At 37.8% G+C, this 15,967-nt stretch overlaps 1 protein-coding gene across 2 annotated transcripts in view; it reads right to left on the bottom strand.

The window, feature by feature from the left end:
* The window catches only part of COL3A1 (collagen type III alpha 1 chain), a 78,015-nt gene that overhangs the window by 27,619 nt on the left and 34,429 nt on the right, over positions 1-15,967 (bottom strand). For both annotated transcript variants that reach the window (XM_081323596.1, XM_081323597.1), the window contains 10 exons: positions 14,935-15,009; positions 13,491-13,544; positions 11,116-11,169; positions 10,538-10,591; positions 9,154-9,207; positions 8,429-8,482; positions 7,036-7,080; positions 6,310-6,363; positions 3,062-3,106; positions 1,859-1,912 (listed from right to left, as the gene is read on the bottom strand). In XM_081323596.1, coding sequence (XP_081179722.1) covers positions 1,859-1,912; positions 3,062-3,106; positions 6,310-6,363; positions 7,036-7,080; positions 8,429-8,482; positions 9,154-9,207; positions 10,538-10,591; positions 11,116-11,169; positions 13,491-13,544; positions 14,935-15,009 — 543 coding nt within the window. The remainder of the gene's footprint in view (positions 1-1,858; positions 1,913-3,061; positions 3,107-6,309; positions 6,364-7,035; positions 7,081-8,428; positions 8,483-9,153; positions 9,208-10,537; positions 10,592-11,115; positions 11,170-13,490; positions 13,545-14,934; positions 15,010-15,967) is intronic.

The raw sequence follows: 15,967 nt of genomic DNA, 5'->3' as shown, positions 1-15,967 counted from the left end.
GTGCCGCGTAGCAGAGTGAGCGCCTGTTACTCGTCCCAGCTTCTGCCAACCTAGCAGTTCGAAAGCACGTAAAAATGCAAGTAGAAAAATAGGGACCACTCCGGTGGGAAGGTAACAGCGTTCCGTGCGCCTTTGGCGTCTAGTCATGCCAGCCACATGACCACGGAGACGTCCTCGGACAAGTGCTGGCTCTTCGGCTTTGAAACGGAGATGAGCACCGGCCCCTAGAGTCGGAAACGACTAGCACGCATGTACGGGGGAACCTTTACCTTTACCTTTATATATATATATATATATATATATATATATATATATATATATATATATATATATATATATATATGTTTTCGTAGATTCTCGCGGGTGTCTGTATGTGTAGATCTAGAGTCTCGGGTTTCTTCCCGCGTTCCTTTCATCTTCAGAAAGTTGTGGCGACGTTTCGACGAAATCCCATCCGTCATCATCAGGCCGGAGTGTTCCTCCTGCTGCTTCCAGGAGCAATGCGTGGTCTGGCTGTTCCTTTCCTTCCAACTGCCGGTGGGGCTGTGTTCTGATTGGGTGGAGGCGTGGCTGCTTTCTGATTGGGTGGGGGTGTCCTCCGACTGGGTGGAGGCGTGGTTGTCTTCTGATTGAGTGGAGGCGTGGCTGTCTTCTGATTGGGTGGATGCGTGGTTGTCTTCTGATTGGTTGGAGGCGTGGCTGTCTTCTGATTGGGAGGGGTGTGTTCTGAATGGGTGGGGTTTTTTGTTGTGTTGTAATATCCTGAGTGTTGTGATTTGGTGTCCTGAGGAGTGGGCTGTGTAGTGGCCTCCAGAGCTTTGGTTTGGCTCCGAGTTCGAGGACCTGCTATGTATCTCTGGTATGGGTCAGTCAGGTTCGTGTGAGCGTTCTTCTGCTTGGGTGATGGCACTTTTGCTTGACTTGTTCTGTCTTCTGTGTGGGAGAGTTTTTGTTCTGGGTGTGGATGAGTCTTGCTGGGGCTGGTGGCAATGCCACCAGCCCCAGCAAGACTCATCCACACCCAGAACAAAAACTCTCCCACACAGAAGACAGAACAAGTCAAGCAAAAGTGCCATCACCCAAGCAGAAGAACGCTCACACGAACCTGACTGACCCATACCAGAGATACATAGCAGGTCCTCGAACTCGGAGCCAAACCAAAGCTCTGGAGGCCACTACACAGCCCACTCCTCAGGACACCAAATCACAACACTCAGGATATTACAACACAACAAAAAACCCCACCCATTCAGAACACACCCCTCCCAATCAGAAGACAGCCACGCCTCCAACCAATCAGAAGACAACCACGCATCCACCCAATCAGAAGACAGCCACGCCTCCACTCAATCAGAAGACAACCACGCCTCCACCCAGTCGGAGGACACCCCCACCCAATCAGAAAGCAGCCACGCCTCCACCCAATCAGAACACAGCCCCACCGGCAGTTGGAAGGAAAGGAACAGCCAGACCACGCATTGCTCCTGGAAGCAGCAGGAGGAACACTCCGGCCTGATGATGACGGATGGGATTTCGTCGAAACGTCGCCACAACTTTCTGAAGATGAAAGGAACGCGGGAAGAAACCCGAGACTCTAGATCTACATATATATATATATATATATATATATATATATATATATATATATATATATATATATATATATGTTAACTATTTAGATTACCTTGCTAGGCCCCAAACATGGGACAAATTTTTATTTCCTGTTTCAGCCTAACCGAAGGCCATCGACAGGCAGTAGTCACAACAGTGACAGCTCATATTTGTGTAAATATATATATATGTGTGTGTGTGTGTGTGTGTGTGTTCAATCTCTTTTTATACAAGCAGTAGTAAATACCTTAAAACCTGGAGTACCAGGAAATCCTGAAGGTCCAGGAGGGCCTGGGGGACCCTGAAGAAAAAAGAAGAGAGATATGATTACTTGAAAAAAAATATCAGTGATTTCTGTAAAGAAAATCAAATGTTGTTTTGTATTACATCATATTCAAACAAGGGAAAAAAAGGCTCTTGTAATTGAGACAACCAATATAAAATTGTGTTGTAAAACAGACATATATAACACATGGGACTCTGTGTGTGGGAAAATGTATCTCTAGTTACATGACATTGTTCTTAGGGTGACTTGTGGAGCCTCCAAGATAAGGTGACCAATGACAAAGTTCTTGAACTTCCATCCAAATCTAATTATCTGCTAATTTATCATAGGGTTCTTTTTTCAAAAGCATTGGATTTTCTAAGTTGAAAACTTCACCTCTGACATTTTCTCTCCTTTATTTGCACATTTTAGTGTATTATAAATCTATTTATCTATTATATAAAAAAAATTTCTATTGTCCAGGTCTCAAGAGTTTGCCGCCTTGAACGTTTTAATGGAAAGGTGGGAGGAATAATATTTTAAAACATTATTTTATTTTAAATATTATTTGAGAGCCAGTTAAGGTACCAGGTGACTGTGAGTTCTTGTTCTGCCTTAGACATGAAAGCCAGCTGGGTAACTTTGGGCCAGTCACTCTTTCTCAGCCCAATTCACCTTGGCTTGGGTTATTGTTATGGTATAAAATATATGGGACATAGTGGCTCAGTGGGTTAGGACACTGAGCTTGTCGATCAGAAGGTCAGCAGTTTGGTGGGTCGAATCCCGAGTGCCGTGTAACAGAGTGAGCGCCTGTTACTCATCCCAGCTTCTGCCAACCTAGCAGTTCGAAAGCACGTAAAAATGCAAGTAGAAAAATAGGGACTACAGTGGGAAGGTAACAGCGTTCCATGCGCCTTTGGTGTCTAGTCATGCCAGCCACATGACCACAGAGACGTCTTCAGACATCTCTTTGAAACAGAGATGAGCACCAGCCCCTAGAGTCGGAATCGACTAGCATGCATGTGCGGGGGAACCTTTACCTTTACCTTATATAAAATATAACAAGTATAAAGTTTCAAAAGGAACTTTTGGGAATCCAACGACTATAATTTGTATTTCAGTCAAGAATTTAAGTATGGGAAAATCAGAAAAGGGGAATACTAGAGAAAGAAGGGATATACTTACAGGTTGGCCAGCTGCGCCGGGACTACCATCATTACCACGACCACCCTGAAAATACACAGGAATTGATTAGAAAGAAATGAATGTTGCTTGTGGTGTTTTAAAAAATGACTCAGCAATATCACAAAGCTTACAATAATGAATAATCTGTAACCTTTCACAACTTCCCCGAACTCCTTTATTTATCAACATTACAGTTCTTTGACAGCCAAATATGGAACCCTAGCACCTTAAACATACATGCTAAAATATACAGTATATGGGGATAACTCTATGTCATCTAATTATATATTCATTAGCTAATTGCATTTTTTCATATCTAAAAAGAACTGTTTAGTGAAAAGGATTCTGTGTCTCACCACTAAATTTTCTCAACTGGGGTTATCTTTTGATAGGTTTTTTGATCATGCAAGCCAAATATGGGGCAAAGGAGGAACACATAAGAGCCAAAAATAGCAAACCAAAATTCCCACTTTTTATACACCAAACTATAAATATGGGCAACACACTGCTAGAAAACAATAGAATCAGAAATGGCGAAGTTGTGTCCTCGAAGTGAGTTGTAAAATGTCTCCAAAAAGACTGATTTTGCTAGAGCAAACCACAGAAACCAAAGATAATAGGGTTCCGGTTTGCATGCGCGGCGCTGGCGGATATTCTGGGATAAGCTTTCCCACTGCCGTCTGGTGTTTCTCCCTTGGAGGACTCTGCAAAGGGTTAAAATTCACCCTGGAGGGGCGACCACCATGAGGAGGCTCTCTCTGCAATCGCAGAAGGGTGGCAGCCCTCCGTTTGATCTGGAGTTACTCCTGTGGCCCGAAGAAAAAGAGATCGGCCATTAATATGGCCAATCACTAAGCCGTTCCCTGCCGAAAGCCAAAATTACTACCAAGCACAATGAAGCAATCTGGAAGATCTGGGTGATACCTTACCCTTCTTACTTCCCTAATTACTTTCCTGTGGGACTTTCTTGAAAAATTTTTCCCCCCTTGAAAGATCAGCAACTGCTTACTTGGAGATTTACAACGTTAAAGCCTCAAAAGAAATCAAATGACTAAGCTAAATAACTAAGCAACCTTATTTGTACCTCTGAAATTTTTGGGCCACTAAAAAGTTTTTATTGCTTATTTTTATGGGGACCTACTACCTTATTTACTACTAAAAATGAACTAATTGGATAAAAGACTTATATTAAATTAGTCTGCAAAAGGATTGCACATGCTATTAAGGACATCTTGTGACAAAATCTGGTATAGCAAGTAAACCTTTTTTTACTCTGAGATTTGGCTCTAACAGATTTGTCTTTGATATTATCTTTAAAGATAAAAATTGGAAACACCTGGCACTGAAAACAACTTTTAGGAATAGTGGAGGTGGACGTTTATTGACTTTTATTAAAATAACCTCCACTAAAGACCTATCTGTAAAATACTAAAGAAATGGAAGAATATATTCCATCACCTGACTATAAACTCATATTTGATACAATTTTGGCAATGACTGCAGAAATAAAAGCCAGACTTAAAGACAGATCTGACAGCACAAACTCACCAAATGAAACTCTTACTTCAATTGATGAACTCACAATCCAAAAACGAACAGAGGATGAGGAATTTAACAACAAAACAGGGGACTTTAAAGTACAACAAGTACAATCTACTGAGAGCCTTGATGCCCAAACATTGATTTCCACTATAAAACCTACTATCCAACAAGCAATAGAAGCTGAAGAAAGTAATACTAAGCTGGAGGATGCCAAAGGCCTTCAAATACAGTATACCAAGACTTCTATCAACCAAACAATAACTACAACACCACACATGACCTCTTACCTAAGCCAGATGGATTTGAAAGAAGAAGAAGACCAGATTGAATTAATGACAGCTACACTATGCCAAACATGGAGATTGGATTTACTGGAATGAAAATTTAATGACTACAAAGGTGTCACTCTCTATGAAAAATTGATAACTGGATGGTCTCCCTGGATTCAAACAACGTGCGTAGGAAGAAAGGGAGACACATTTGAGAAGCTAAAGGCAATGATATGGAAGGCTGCCTGGCACAAGAAGAAAGCTAGAATTAGATTTAAGGGGAAAAATAAATGAACTTTTCTTCTTTTTCTGTTGTAAGTGTTGGGACTTGCAATAATAAAGCTTAAATTTTTCTCTCAACGGGTCAAGGAGAACTGTTAAAAGATATAAACCGAGTTTATATTTAGGATCTAGATTTTTAAAGGAATGAAAATTATCTATAAACAATAAAACATACTTTGTTAACCATAGACGAATTGTAAGGATGAGAAATAGAATATGTATGTATTTCAGACATGATAATTACTATATAATAAAATAGATTAGCTATTAGAACATAACTTTGAATTATATTATAGAACTTCCAATGATATAATAAAAGATATTATTTTAAAAATTGATGAACTACTAAGATGATAAAGAAATATATTTGTTGTAGTTATAGAGCTAAAAATTTTTCTTAATGGGCTAAGGGGAATCTTTAAAAGATACACATTGACTTTATACTTAACTTTTAGACCTTTAAAGGAAAGGAACGTTAGCTATTAGAACTCACTTATGTTACAGAATTTGGAAGGAGACAACAAAAGTTATTTTCTCAATAACTGGTGAACTATTAAGATGTTAAATAGAATAAAAATGTATAACATAAGAATGCATTGAAATGAACAATATATGTATTTTAGACAGGATAACTACTATATTATTGAAATGGGGAAAATGTGGGCTACCCAAAAATTAAGTTTTCTTTTATATATTATAGGCTAGTTCGGAATATCTTATTCTGATTAGGTAAAACTTAAAAACAGGACATGGATATGTATATGTGAAAATATATTGAAAATTGTTCTAACTGATTGTATTACAATTAGAAATGTATTAATTTGATTAATTTGACTATGCTATCATAATTAAGGGAATTGGAGAGGAATTCTTGCTGATGTAACTTGACCTATCTAAAAATGACTTTGTTATTTACTACTGTTTACTTTTACCCAACCACCATATTGCTTCATAAATACCTGGATGTAAAACTAAAAAATCAATACAACTTCTATTAAAAAAGAAAGAAAAGAAACCAAAGATAATAGAACAAGTTTGACTTCCATTATCTTGTCCCATCCAGGATTCTTAAGAGTCCATTGCTAATCTATACCAGAGAATCAAAATTGACAATGATAATAAGAGTTTATATTAAACTTTCACCTAACTACTTACTGCAGTTCCTGGAGGCCCAGCTCGTCCTCTCTCACCAGGCAGACCTCTGGGTCCCTAAGAAAAATACAAGACTTTTACAGAAGGAAGGGCAATCCAAAGTCCATTCGTCACTGAATGAATAGCTGTAAAACTTTCATTAAAGAAGCATTACAGATGAATCATAAGATCAACCACGAGTCAAATTAGGCATTTGAGGAAATCAGGGATGTTTCATATATAACATGGTTCCCCCCCACTCTCATTTTTAAATAGTTCTTTTCTATACTTCCTCAAATCAGAAAAGTAATTTAGGCAATTAGGATTAATTTAAAATCAGAAAGTGCAATAAGGTAAAATGGGGCCTGCCTCATGCTTCACATTGCCATTCTGGCTTTACATATGAATTAAGGAAATGCATGATCAAGATACATATAATTGCCTCTGCTGTATATGATCTTATCACCAGGGTTGGCATCACTAATGGGTATCCTGAAAAATTATTTGAAATTCAGCTCAGCCGTACTTATCGCTAGGCTTACTTGCTACTAAATATGTGATAAACTTCTTGTACTTCTCCAATCAGAGTAAAAATATAAAACCTGTCTCCTTATCACTTGCTACCTAATAGATGATCACAGAGTTCTATAGATCTTTCTCCATAAGGATGAATAAATGGATCACAGATTGATAATATTTCTGTTGTTGTTTTCTCCCACATACTTTCTACAATATTGTTCAGAAATTTACCATTGGTCCTGGGGATCCATTTTCTCCGGGAAGGCCATTTTCACCCTATGTGATAAAGGGAATATTGGTCAAAACATAGTCTTTATCATCCCACATTTGAGCAAGTCACTGCCCTAAATTCATTTTTCTCATTTTCTCAACTTTCCTACTACCTTCTCTTATTGGTATCTTATGATTTATCTCTTGTTGTTTGTATCTTATGATTTATGTTTGTGTCTTATGATTTATGATCTATGACTTACCACTTTGTTGTTTGTATGTAACTGAAAGCATATGCACTGGAAACAAATTGCAGTCACATTTGGCCAATAATGAACATTCCTATTCCTAATTAAGCAAGAACCTAAGTACTCTAAAGCAAATTTCCATATCTGAATCTCTTTCTGGGTCAGACCAATTCAGTACCAAGAAGAAAGGTCAGTTTGCACCAGTTGAAATTAAACATACTGTATAATTCTCCTTATGGAGATAATTTTTATCAATGAAAATGTGGCATGCAAATTTTATAGATAAATAAACAAGCAGACTACCCATTTCCTAACAGAGTGATCTTTTTGGAAACAATGTGGTGGGCAGTGAAGAGACTAATTAATTGAAGATAACCTCATCAAATAATGAGCATGACATTACTCCATCTGTCTATAAAGTAATTGCATGAAAAGAAAAAAATGATATGTGCATGATTAATTGTTTTAGGACAGCTCAATATGCAGTGGTACTTTTCTATCAAACTCAGTTTAAGAAGAACATAAGATTTCCAACAACTAGCAGCCAAAAGCAGAATGAAATTATGATTAGCAATCCCTAGTGGATCAGTTTAATTAGTCCTGGTTTCAGAGTTGTTCATCATCTTGTTACATATGTTCTAAGTGAAGAAATATTTCATTTATCTCTTTTAAATCAACTTTTTGGGATGGAACATTGAGAAGGCGGGGGAGGGAGGGGAATCCTAACCCTTATCTCTAAGTACTTTCTGCTCACTGTTCACACATGGGTATAAGGAAGCCTTCAGGAAAATTGATGATCGGAGAATATAAATGGGCAAAAGGAAATGTAAAAAAAAAGTCATATATTTATAAATTTTGTGAACCGAAATTAGATTATAATACTGATATTTCAGGGGCAACTGAGTAAATCAGATTTAGGTGTCTCATACTGGAAGAAAAGCTTTGACCTCAGAGGTAGAAACCCCGCCCCCATTTCAGATCTCATGGCAAGTGAGGCATGAATATAATGGGAGAGCCATTACCGGGAAAAGAAAAATTCAGATTCAGTTTTGTTGGTAAATATTCTGAGAAGCCCAGGAGAATGAACTGTTTAACATCTTCTAAAGAAAATTTTTTATCTGAATAAAGCTGTCTTCTTCTGCACAAGTAATAATTATAAATGGTACCTTTAGACCAGGAGCACCTGCATCACCTTTGGAACCATCTCTTCCATCAAAACCCTTTATGCAAGAAAAAAAAGAGATAATGTGTAAATAACATCATCATCATCATCATCATCATCATCATCATCATCATCATCATCATCATTATTATTATTATTATTATTATTATTATTATTATTATTATTGATAATAAATATTAACATTTACAAAAAAGTACATAAGTACATGAATAACATAAATTTAGAAAATATGTATATATATATATATATTAGATAAATACATACGGTAATATATAATAATATTATATATAAAATATATAACAACATAACATTTAGAAAATATGAAATTTTCTAAATCAAAATAGTGAACACCTGGAATGTTGACATGTCTCACTAGCTCTATCTAAAGGTTGTAAAATGAGGATAACCCCTAATTTTACTATGTACACTGATTTATCCTCTCCCAACCCATTTCATTGGCTTCAGCAATTCCTTTAGAAAAATTTCTGACTGTAACATGCCTGTTTCATCAGCTATTGTAAGTTTTATCCAACATGGTGTCATCCTGATGAGTTGTACCTCAACTCTGATAAAATGCCCACCAGAATTCTGTAGAAAGTGCTTTAATCAACCTAATCTGAAGAGCATTGAGAAGTCTGAGCCAGAGTTAGCTGTGTTAATATCATTCCCTAATTTTTTTAGATAAAATATTTAATGTTGAACACTTACCCTGTGACCTTTCATTCCAGGCATTCCAGGCATTCCAGAAGGCCCTTTGTGGCCCTAAATTGAGAGAGAGAGAGAGAGAGAGAGAGAGAGAGAGAGAGAGGGAGGGAGGGAGGGAGGGAGGGAGGGAGGGAGGGAGGAGAGAGAGAGAGAGAGAGAGAGAGAGAGAGAGAGAGAGAGAGAGAGAGAGAGAGAGAGAGAGAGAGAGAGAGAACACAATAAGATGAGAATAAGAATTGCATTGGAAATTTATGATGATCAGGAAATAGGCTAAGAGTTTAAGCATGGCTTAAACCTGAGGAATTATCTAGTGAGTCAAACTAGAGAAGGCCAAAAGAAGGAAAGATTCCAATAGTTCAGAATATAAAAGATACATAAATATTTCAAAAACCTGACCCTTAGAATGGATTATTTCTGAATATTCAATTACAAGGAGTCCATGTATTTTAGTAGAACTAAAAGCAATATTCCCCAGCTTTGATTGCAGAAAAAAACCTGTTCTTTTCACAAAACTGAATTTTAATGGATCCTCCATGTTTATTAAGGGCTTTGTTGTAATACTTGAAAAACTCAAATTAGTTGACATGGATGTCACTACATTTTTTATGATTTTGTTCTTTGATAAGCAGTTGTCATAAGATGTCATTTCATGTTATTTGTCCTCTGCATCATCTGCTGTCAGTAATGTTTAATTTGATTGATTGCTTTTGGTTTACAACTTTCAGATGTCACTGTGGCACCCTAAGTTAGGTTTTCATTTTCTACCTGATGAAATGGCAGAAAAGCTATATGGGTGAGGAAGAAAGCTGTAGGCACAGAAAGATTGTAACAGCATGGCTATTTTTACAACTGAGAATAAAACCTACAACTTTCTCATAGCTATAGAACTAGCAATAGCAAACAATATCATTGATAAACAAACATAAATCTTACAAGTGAAGAAAGAACATAGGGGATCTGGATATAGCTGAGTGCATGTAAGAAACAAAACAAAATATCTTATTTATAACCTCATTGTCATGTCACACAGGTAAAGTATTTTTGTACTTATTTGTGCATTTCTTCATTGGGGAGGGGATGGCAGATGGGGCTATGCCTGGGTGGAGAAGGATGTCAAAACATGCCAGTTCCCATTAACCCCATGTTATGAAACAGTAGGGAGTCATGACTTCTTCCTACAATGTAGGGCTGAGTTTGATGATGGCGGGGACTGAAGGATGCAGTAGGGAGCACAATGATATAATTATATTATACAAGTGATTGAAATGGAGTTGTGTTTTTTTTTTACAAACATGAAATAGAATACATTGGAGTTTTTCAAAAGGCTTAGCACCTTTTAGGGCTAGTTTCCAACATATCCTAAAAGAAAAAAAATGTGTTTACTTACAGGAAGGCCAGGTAATCCACGTTCTCCAGGTCTTCCAGGTCTTCCAGATTCTCCCTGAAGACACAATGTACAATTACTACACCTAGACACCCATACACATATTCTATAGTCACTCTGAGAAGGAACTAGAAAATAAGGCCACATTTAACGTTCTGCCTCACAGGATGGAAACTAATTGATTTCCCCTTCAATGTACTGTAGATATATAAAAGAGGTTTGGTCAATTGGGTAGAATTATCAATCTAAAATCAAGATGTCAAAACCTAATTGCAAAAAAATATCAGAGTTATTTGGATCCAGCATATTGTAGAATTCTTTTCTTATTGTGTGGTTTTCCTCCTCCTTCCATTTTCCCCTCAGTCCTCCTCCCCCCCAAAAAAACCCCCTGCTTTTATGCATTAGGCAACCTTCTATATTGAAGTGTGCAGTGGCCCAAAGAAAACATTAAAGTCAGAGGGAGGGGTTTGCATAACTGTAACTATGCCATTTATACTGTGTGTGTGTGTGTGTGTGTGTGTGTCTATAGAGAGACATGCCAAAAGATCTCTTTATTCATGTGTTGATCATCAAAAACTTACATCTTTCCCAGAAGGTCCAGGGGGTCCAATCATTCCTGGGGGGCCAGGAGAACCCTGGAAAATAAAAGAACATCAAAGGTCATTTTTCCCCTGCTATTGATTATATGTGTTAAACAAAAGCCAAAGATAAACAGATCCTTTCCTTTTGGTGAGGTTCATTTGATTTAAAAAAAAAAGCTAGTTTGGTCTAGTGGTTAAAGCACCAGGCTAGAAAGAGGTGACTGTGAGTTCTAGACTAGACAGAGAATGTCATTTTCTGTCAGTTCTAGGAAGAAGACAACGGCAAATACTGATTTGAAGGCACATCCCCCTCCCCAAAATTATAAAAATATATGGTGACAAAGAAATCAAATTTCTCACAGAGAAATTCAGATCTGAGGGAAGTACTTTTTGTGTGTTGCGGTGGCTCAGTGGGTTAGGACGCTGAGCTTGCCGATCAGAAGGTTGGCAGTTTGGCGGGTCGAATCCCGAGTGCCGCGTAACAGAGTGAGCACCTGTTACTCGTCCCAGCTTCTGCCAACCTAGCAGTTCGAAAGCACGTAAAAATGCAAGTAGAAAAATAGGGACCACTCCGGTGGGAAGGTAACAGTGTTCCGTGCGCCTTTGGTGTCTAGTCATGCCGGCCACATGACCACGGAGACATCCTCGGACAAGCGCTGGCTCTTCAGCTTTGAAATGAAGATGAGCACCGGCCCCTAGAGTCGGAAACGACTAGCACGCATGTGCGGGGGAACCTTTACCTTTTACCTTTTTTAGGCCATTACCAGGTGATTGAGTTTGCTGATTTTATACATCACTTTCTCTTTCAACAATGTCAGAATAGATATGAGATTTTACAAGCGTGCTAAATATTTTGATAATTATGCAACAGAATAGGCTTTGGTAGTATTTCAAGGATATAATCTTTCTATACTTCCACCTGCTTCACTCCCCCAAATCTGAAAAGTGATCACAGTTTCCCTTCAAACTGTTTTTTGAGGATTTGGCAAATGAAATTAGGGAACAAAATGCAGTGTGTTCATGCAGACACCTTCATTTCTTTCTTGAGAAATGGTGAGCAGGAGTCAAAATTACTGTCTCAGCATGAGTTGTAACATGCCTTATTAAAAAAAGATCCTCCCCTAGTCCCACTCTCTATTCTCAACCTTATTTTACATTGCAGTTATTTGTCTGGCTATCTGCAAAAAAAACCCAACAAAAAATCCAAGTGCTCCTATGAGAGAAATCTAAAAAATGCAGATTTTTAAACAGCTATTCCTCTTAAAAGACTTACTAATTTAGGTCTAACCTGCAGTTTAGGTGGTAGAGTAAAGCAAGAATACCCATTAATGGTATTCATGGCACACCCATAAGCCGTGAAGAATTAAACTATTTCAAAAGAGAAGCTACCTTTGCTATAGCCAGATACTGGAAATAAATTCATGAGGTTCTAGTGATTTCAGATTCTTGAAAATAAATTGGTTTAGCCACTGAACATGAAAGAAGCTTAGGATCACAATGCTGCGGGCCCTGCTGAGGAGGTACCTTGGTTTCATTATAGTTCCATTTAATTACGCATAGAATAACAAAATATTCTGTTACTTAATGATTTCTTTTCTTAGGAGGACATATATTTAAAAGCACATATGTTATATTTTGTAAAAAAAGAAGAAGATAGTAACTTGGTTTATTCTTGATCTGATCTGCTCCAAATAGAAAGTTGATATCCCCAGAATCTTCTACTTATGGAGGAGTGGATTTTTACCAAGTTATCCTTCTTCCAGTTGTACTCAGCATCACAGCCTTTTGGAAAACCCTCTAATCTACCAGGGCATATTTTCAGAAACAGGACTGTAGAGAGGATGGAAGTAGCTGCTCATTCCATTCTTTCCTGGAATCACTGAGTTTACAATATTTTGCCCTATCACATTTAGATCCAATCCATTGTAGGCCACTTCTGCTCTCTCTCTCTCTAGACTACCTTTAAAATCATAGCTCTAAAAAGTTCTTGCCTGTTGTTAGAAAGTTCCTTGGCAAACACACAACTGAAGCTTTTAAAACACATTTGTGCAGTGCTTTTTTTGTAAAAGAAAAAGGTGCCGGAACTCACACATGTTATACAACCCGCCTTGCCTACCCTACAAGGTTCCATCCAAAAAAGGTGCCGGAACTCTGTTCTGAGCATTCTATGACAAAAAAAGCCCTGCATTTGTGTATATGTGTGCTTGATTGTCCATGACTTCTAAACAACACAACAGTCAAAGAGGCAAAGGATTTCATTAACTCATGAAGCAAACTACTTTTCAGACTGGATAACTTGTAACACAAACAAGCCTATCTCACAATATGATATACCATATAGTATGAGATCTGCAGAAATGAATATTGATACTTACAGGAGCTCCAGCTTGTCCAGGTTCACCAGGTGGACCTTGGTATCCATGAGGTCCCTAATGAAGAAATGGTGAGTTGCTTTCATTAGATCCATAATCACATGAAACAAATTTTCACTATCTGATTAATCAGATCCTTAGGAACCAGAGGGAAATGGACCAGATGAATCCATTCTATGTATCCATAGAAATTTATTCTACTTCATTTTCATTTAAATAACAACAACAACAGCAGCAGCAGCAATAATAATAAAGTTGGAAGGGACCTTGGAGGTTATCTAGTCCAATCCCCTGCTCAGGCATGAAACCCTATACCATTTCAGACAAATGGCTGCCCAGTCTCTTCTTAAAAACTTCCAGTGTTGGAGCATTCACCACTTCTGGATTATTAATTATTAATAATTTAATTTATAAGTAATTGCTTTTTTTGTACAAAGCACTATATAAATGAATGTTGGTTTTCTATGCTTCTTTTGTCCTCCTTCCTCCTCCTATGGCAATGGTGCCCACAGGGTGGAAGTAGTAAAACTCAAGATAGTAGCCACAACTATGCAATCATCCTTCCCCTGATATCCCTGTCCTGTAGGCTGCAATAAAATCCTTCTCACTATATTGGAATTGAATACGATGAGATCCAGTTTGATATAGCAACAGGCTAGAAACCAGGAGACTGTAATTTCCAGTCCTGCCTTATGCACAAAAAAGCCAGCTGGGTGAACTTGGGCCACTCACTTTCTCTAAGGGCTAGGAAGCAGGCGAATGGCAAAGTCCTTCTGAAATCTTGCCAAGAAAACTTCAGAAACTTGTTCAGGCATTTGCTAGGAGTCAAGATTGATTCAAAGGCAGCCCCCACCTCCTCTCTAAATTCTGCTTGTCTTAAAACAAAGTCTATACTTTGGCAGTGAGCAAGATGTGATACCATGTTTTGTTTTAAATACTCAACATTCCAAAGCTTAAATTTAGTAGAGAGGACCTCATTTAAAAATGGAAGCCAAGGCATCTACTTGGCTTCTCTGTTAAGGAGGTCAATGATCAATGTTTACTCATTTGTGTAGTGCTGTTTTCTAGCCCTCTGTCACAAAGAGTTCCTCCTTTGGCACAGCTCAACTGAGGAAAAGATCATTTGCAACTGGGCATGAAGCGTTTTTGAAAACTTGGAAGATCAGATGTCTTTTAAAATCTCAAACCTTGTATTGTATTTTTCTGCATTATTCCTGGAAAAGGGGGGGGGTGCTTTAATAGCTATGCTAGAAGACATCCTTTAAGAAAACGTATTTGGCAACCCTGTAAAATAGGAGAAGGCTACAGACTTTTTTTCATTGTTCTTTGCCATGCTCAAACTATGTTCCTTAGAGTTTAATGCACATTTTTGCCCTTACGGTTAGCACAACTAACCAACAGTATAAAATATAACTGGAAGCAGAAAAAAGAAATGACAAATACTTACAGGTGAACCGGGCTGGCCAACAGGACCGGGAGGACCACTAGGGCCCGGTGGGCCGGGAAAGCCAGGACCACCACCCTATGGGGAAGATTGAAAATCAATACAATGAATTGTAGATAAAACAAAATTTTAATTCTGTAATGAAATAGAGTGCAAAGGGCGGTGTGTATACTGTAACAAAAGCTAGTCATGCAAAAAGTGGAAATGCTTTAACTTGAACCACACTAGTATTAAATCAGTGTTTCAGTTCAGTTTCAGTTTGTTTCACTTCCTAGGCTGGAAGTGTTAGGCAAAAATAAGTCACTAACACACAAAGCAATGAACAAGGCAGCACCACCAGTCGTTAGGATAAAATAAAAGCATTCTGTTTGGTAAGCCAAGTTCATTTGTGCACTACCTGTGATTAATTATGGATTCTGGGAAATGAGACGTAAGTACCACATCCCAGGTTGAATTGAGTAGAGTTATCAGTTCCTCACCTGGGAACTGTGCTTGTCTCATGGGAAAACTTGGGAAAGGTATAAGGCTATGAACTTTGAGCACTAGGAAAAAGATGCATGAGTTATTTGACATCTCTCTCTCTCTCCCTTTCTGAAGAGTGGTAAGCTGGCCATTTTGTTTTCTCTACATATTATTTCTCTGTATCTTGTTTTAAAAATGCATATCCAACTTCTCTGCAAGGTTGCTGTACAGTTTGCTGAATAAGATTGCAAGATGTTCACTCTTGTTCATTAAATAAGTATCCAGCTCTCTTTACCTTTATTGAAAGCATGCAATTTTAATGGAAATTGGAATGTGTATGCCAGATACATGTTATTTAGCCCTAAACCTACATCTTGTCACCAAATGCTTACATAGTTAGATTTTAAGGTAGTCTACTAACAGAGAATTCATTATTTATAATTGTTTCAGATTAAAACCTGTTGGCTTCTTAAATTAAAGTACAAGTCATATATATTTTTGACAGCTGGAAATAGTTTCTATGAATTACAGCTTAGTTAAAAATAATAAATAAAGAAGTGACATAAGAGCTGTG

Source organism: Vipera berus (assembly GCF_964194415.1).
Source record: "Vipera berus genome assembly, chromosome: 1".
NCBI lineage: Eukaryota > Metazoa > Chordata > Lepidosauria > Squamata > Viperidae > Vipera > Vipera berus.
Note: the sequence above shows the minus strand (reverse complement) of the source record. Positions and strands in the feature narration are given on the sequence as shown.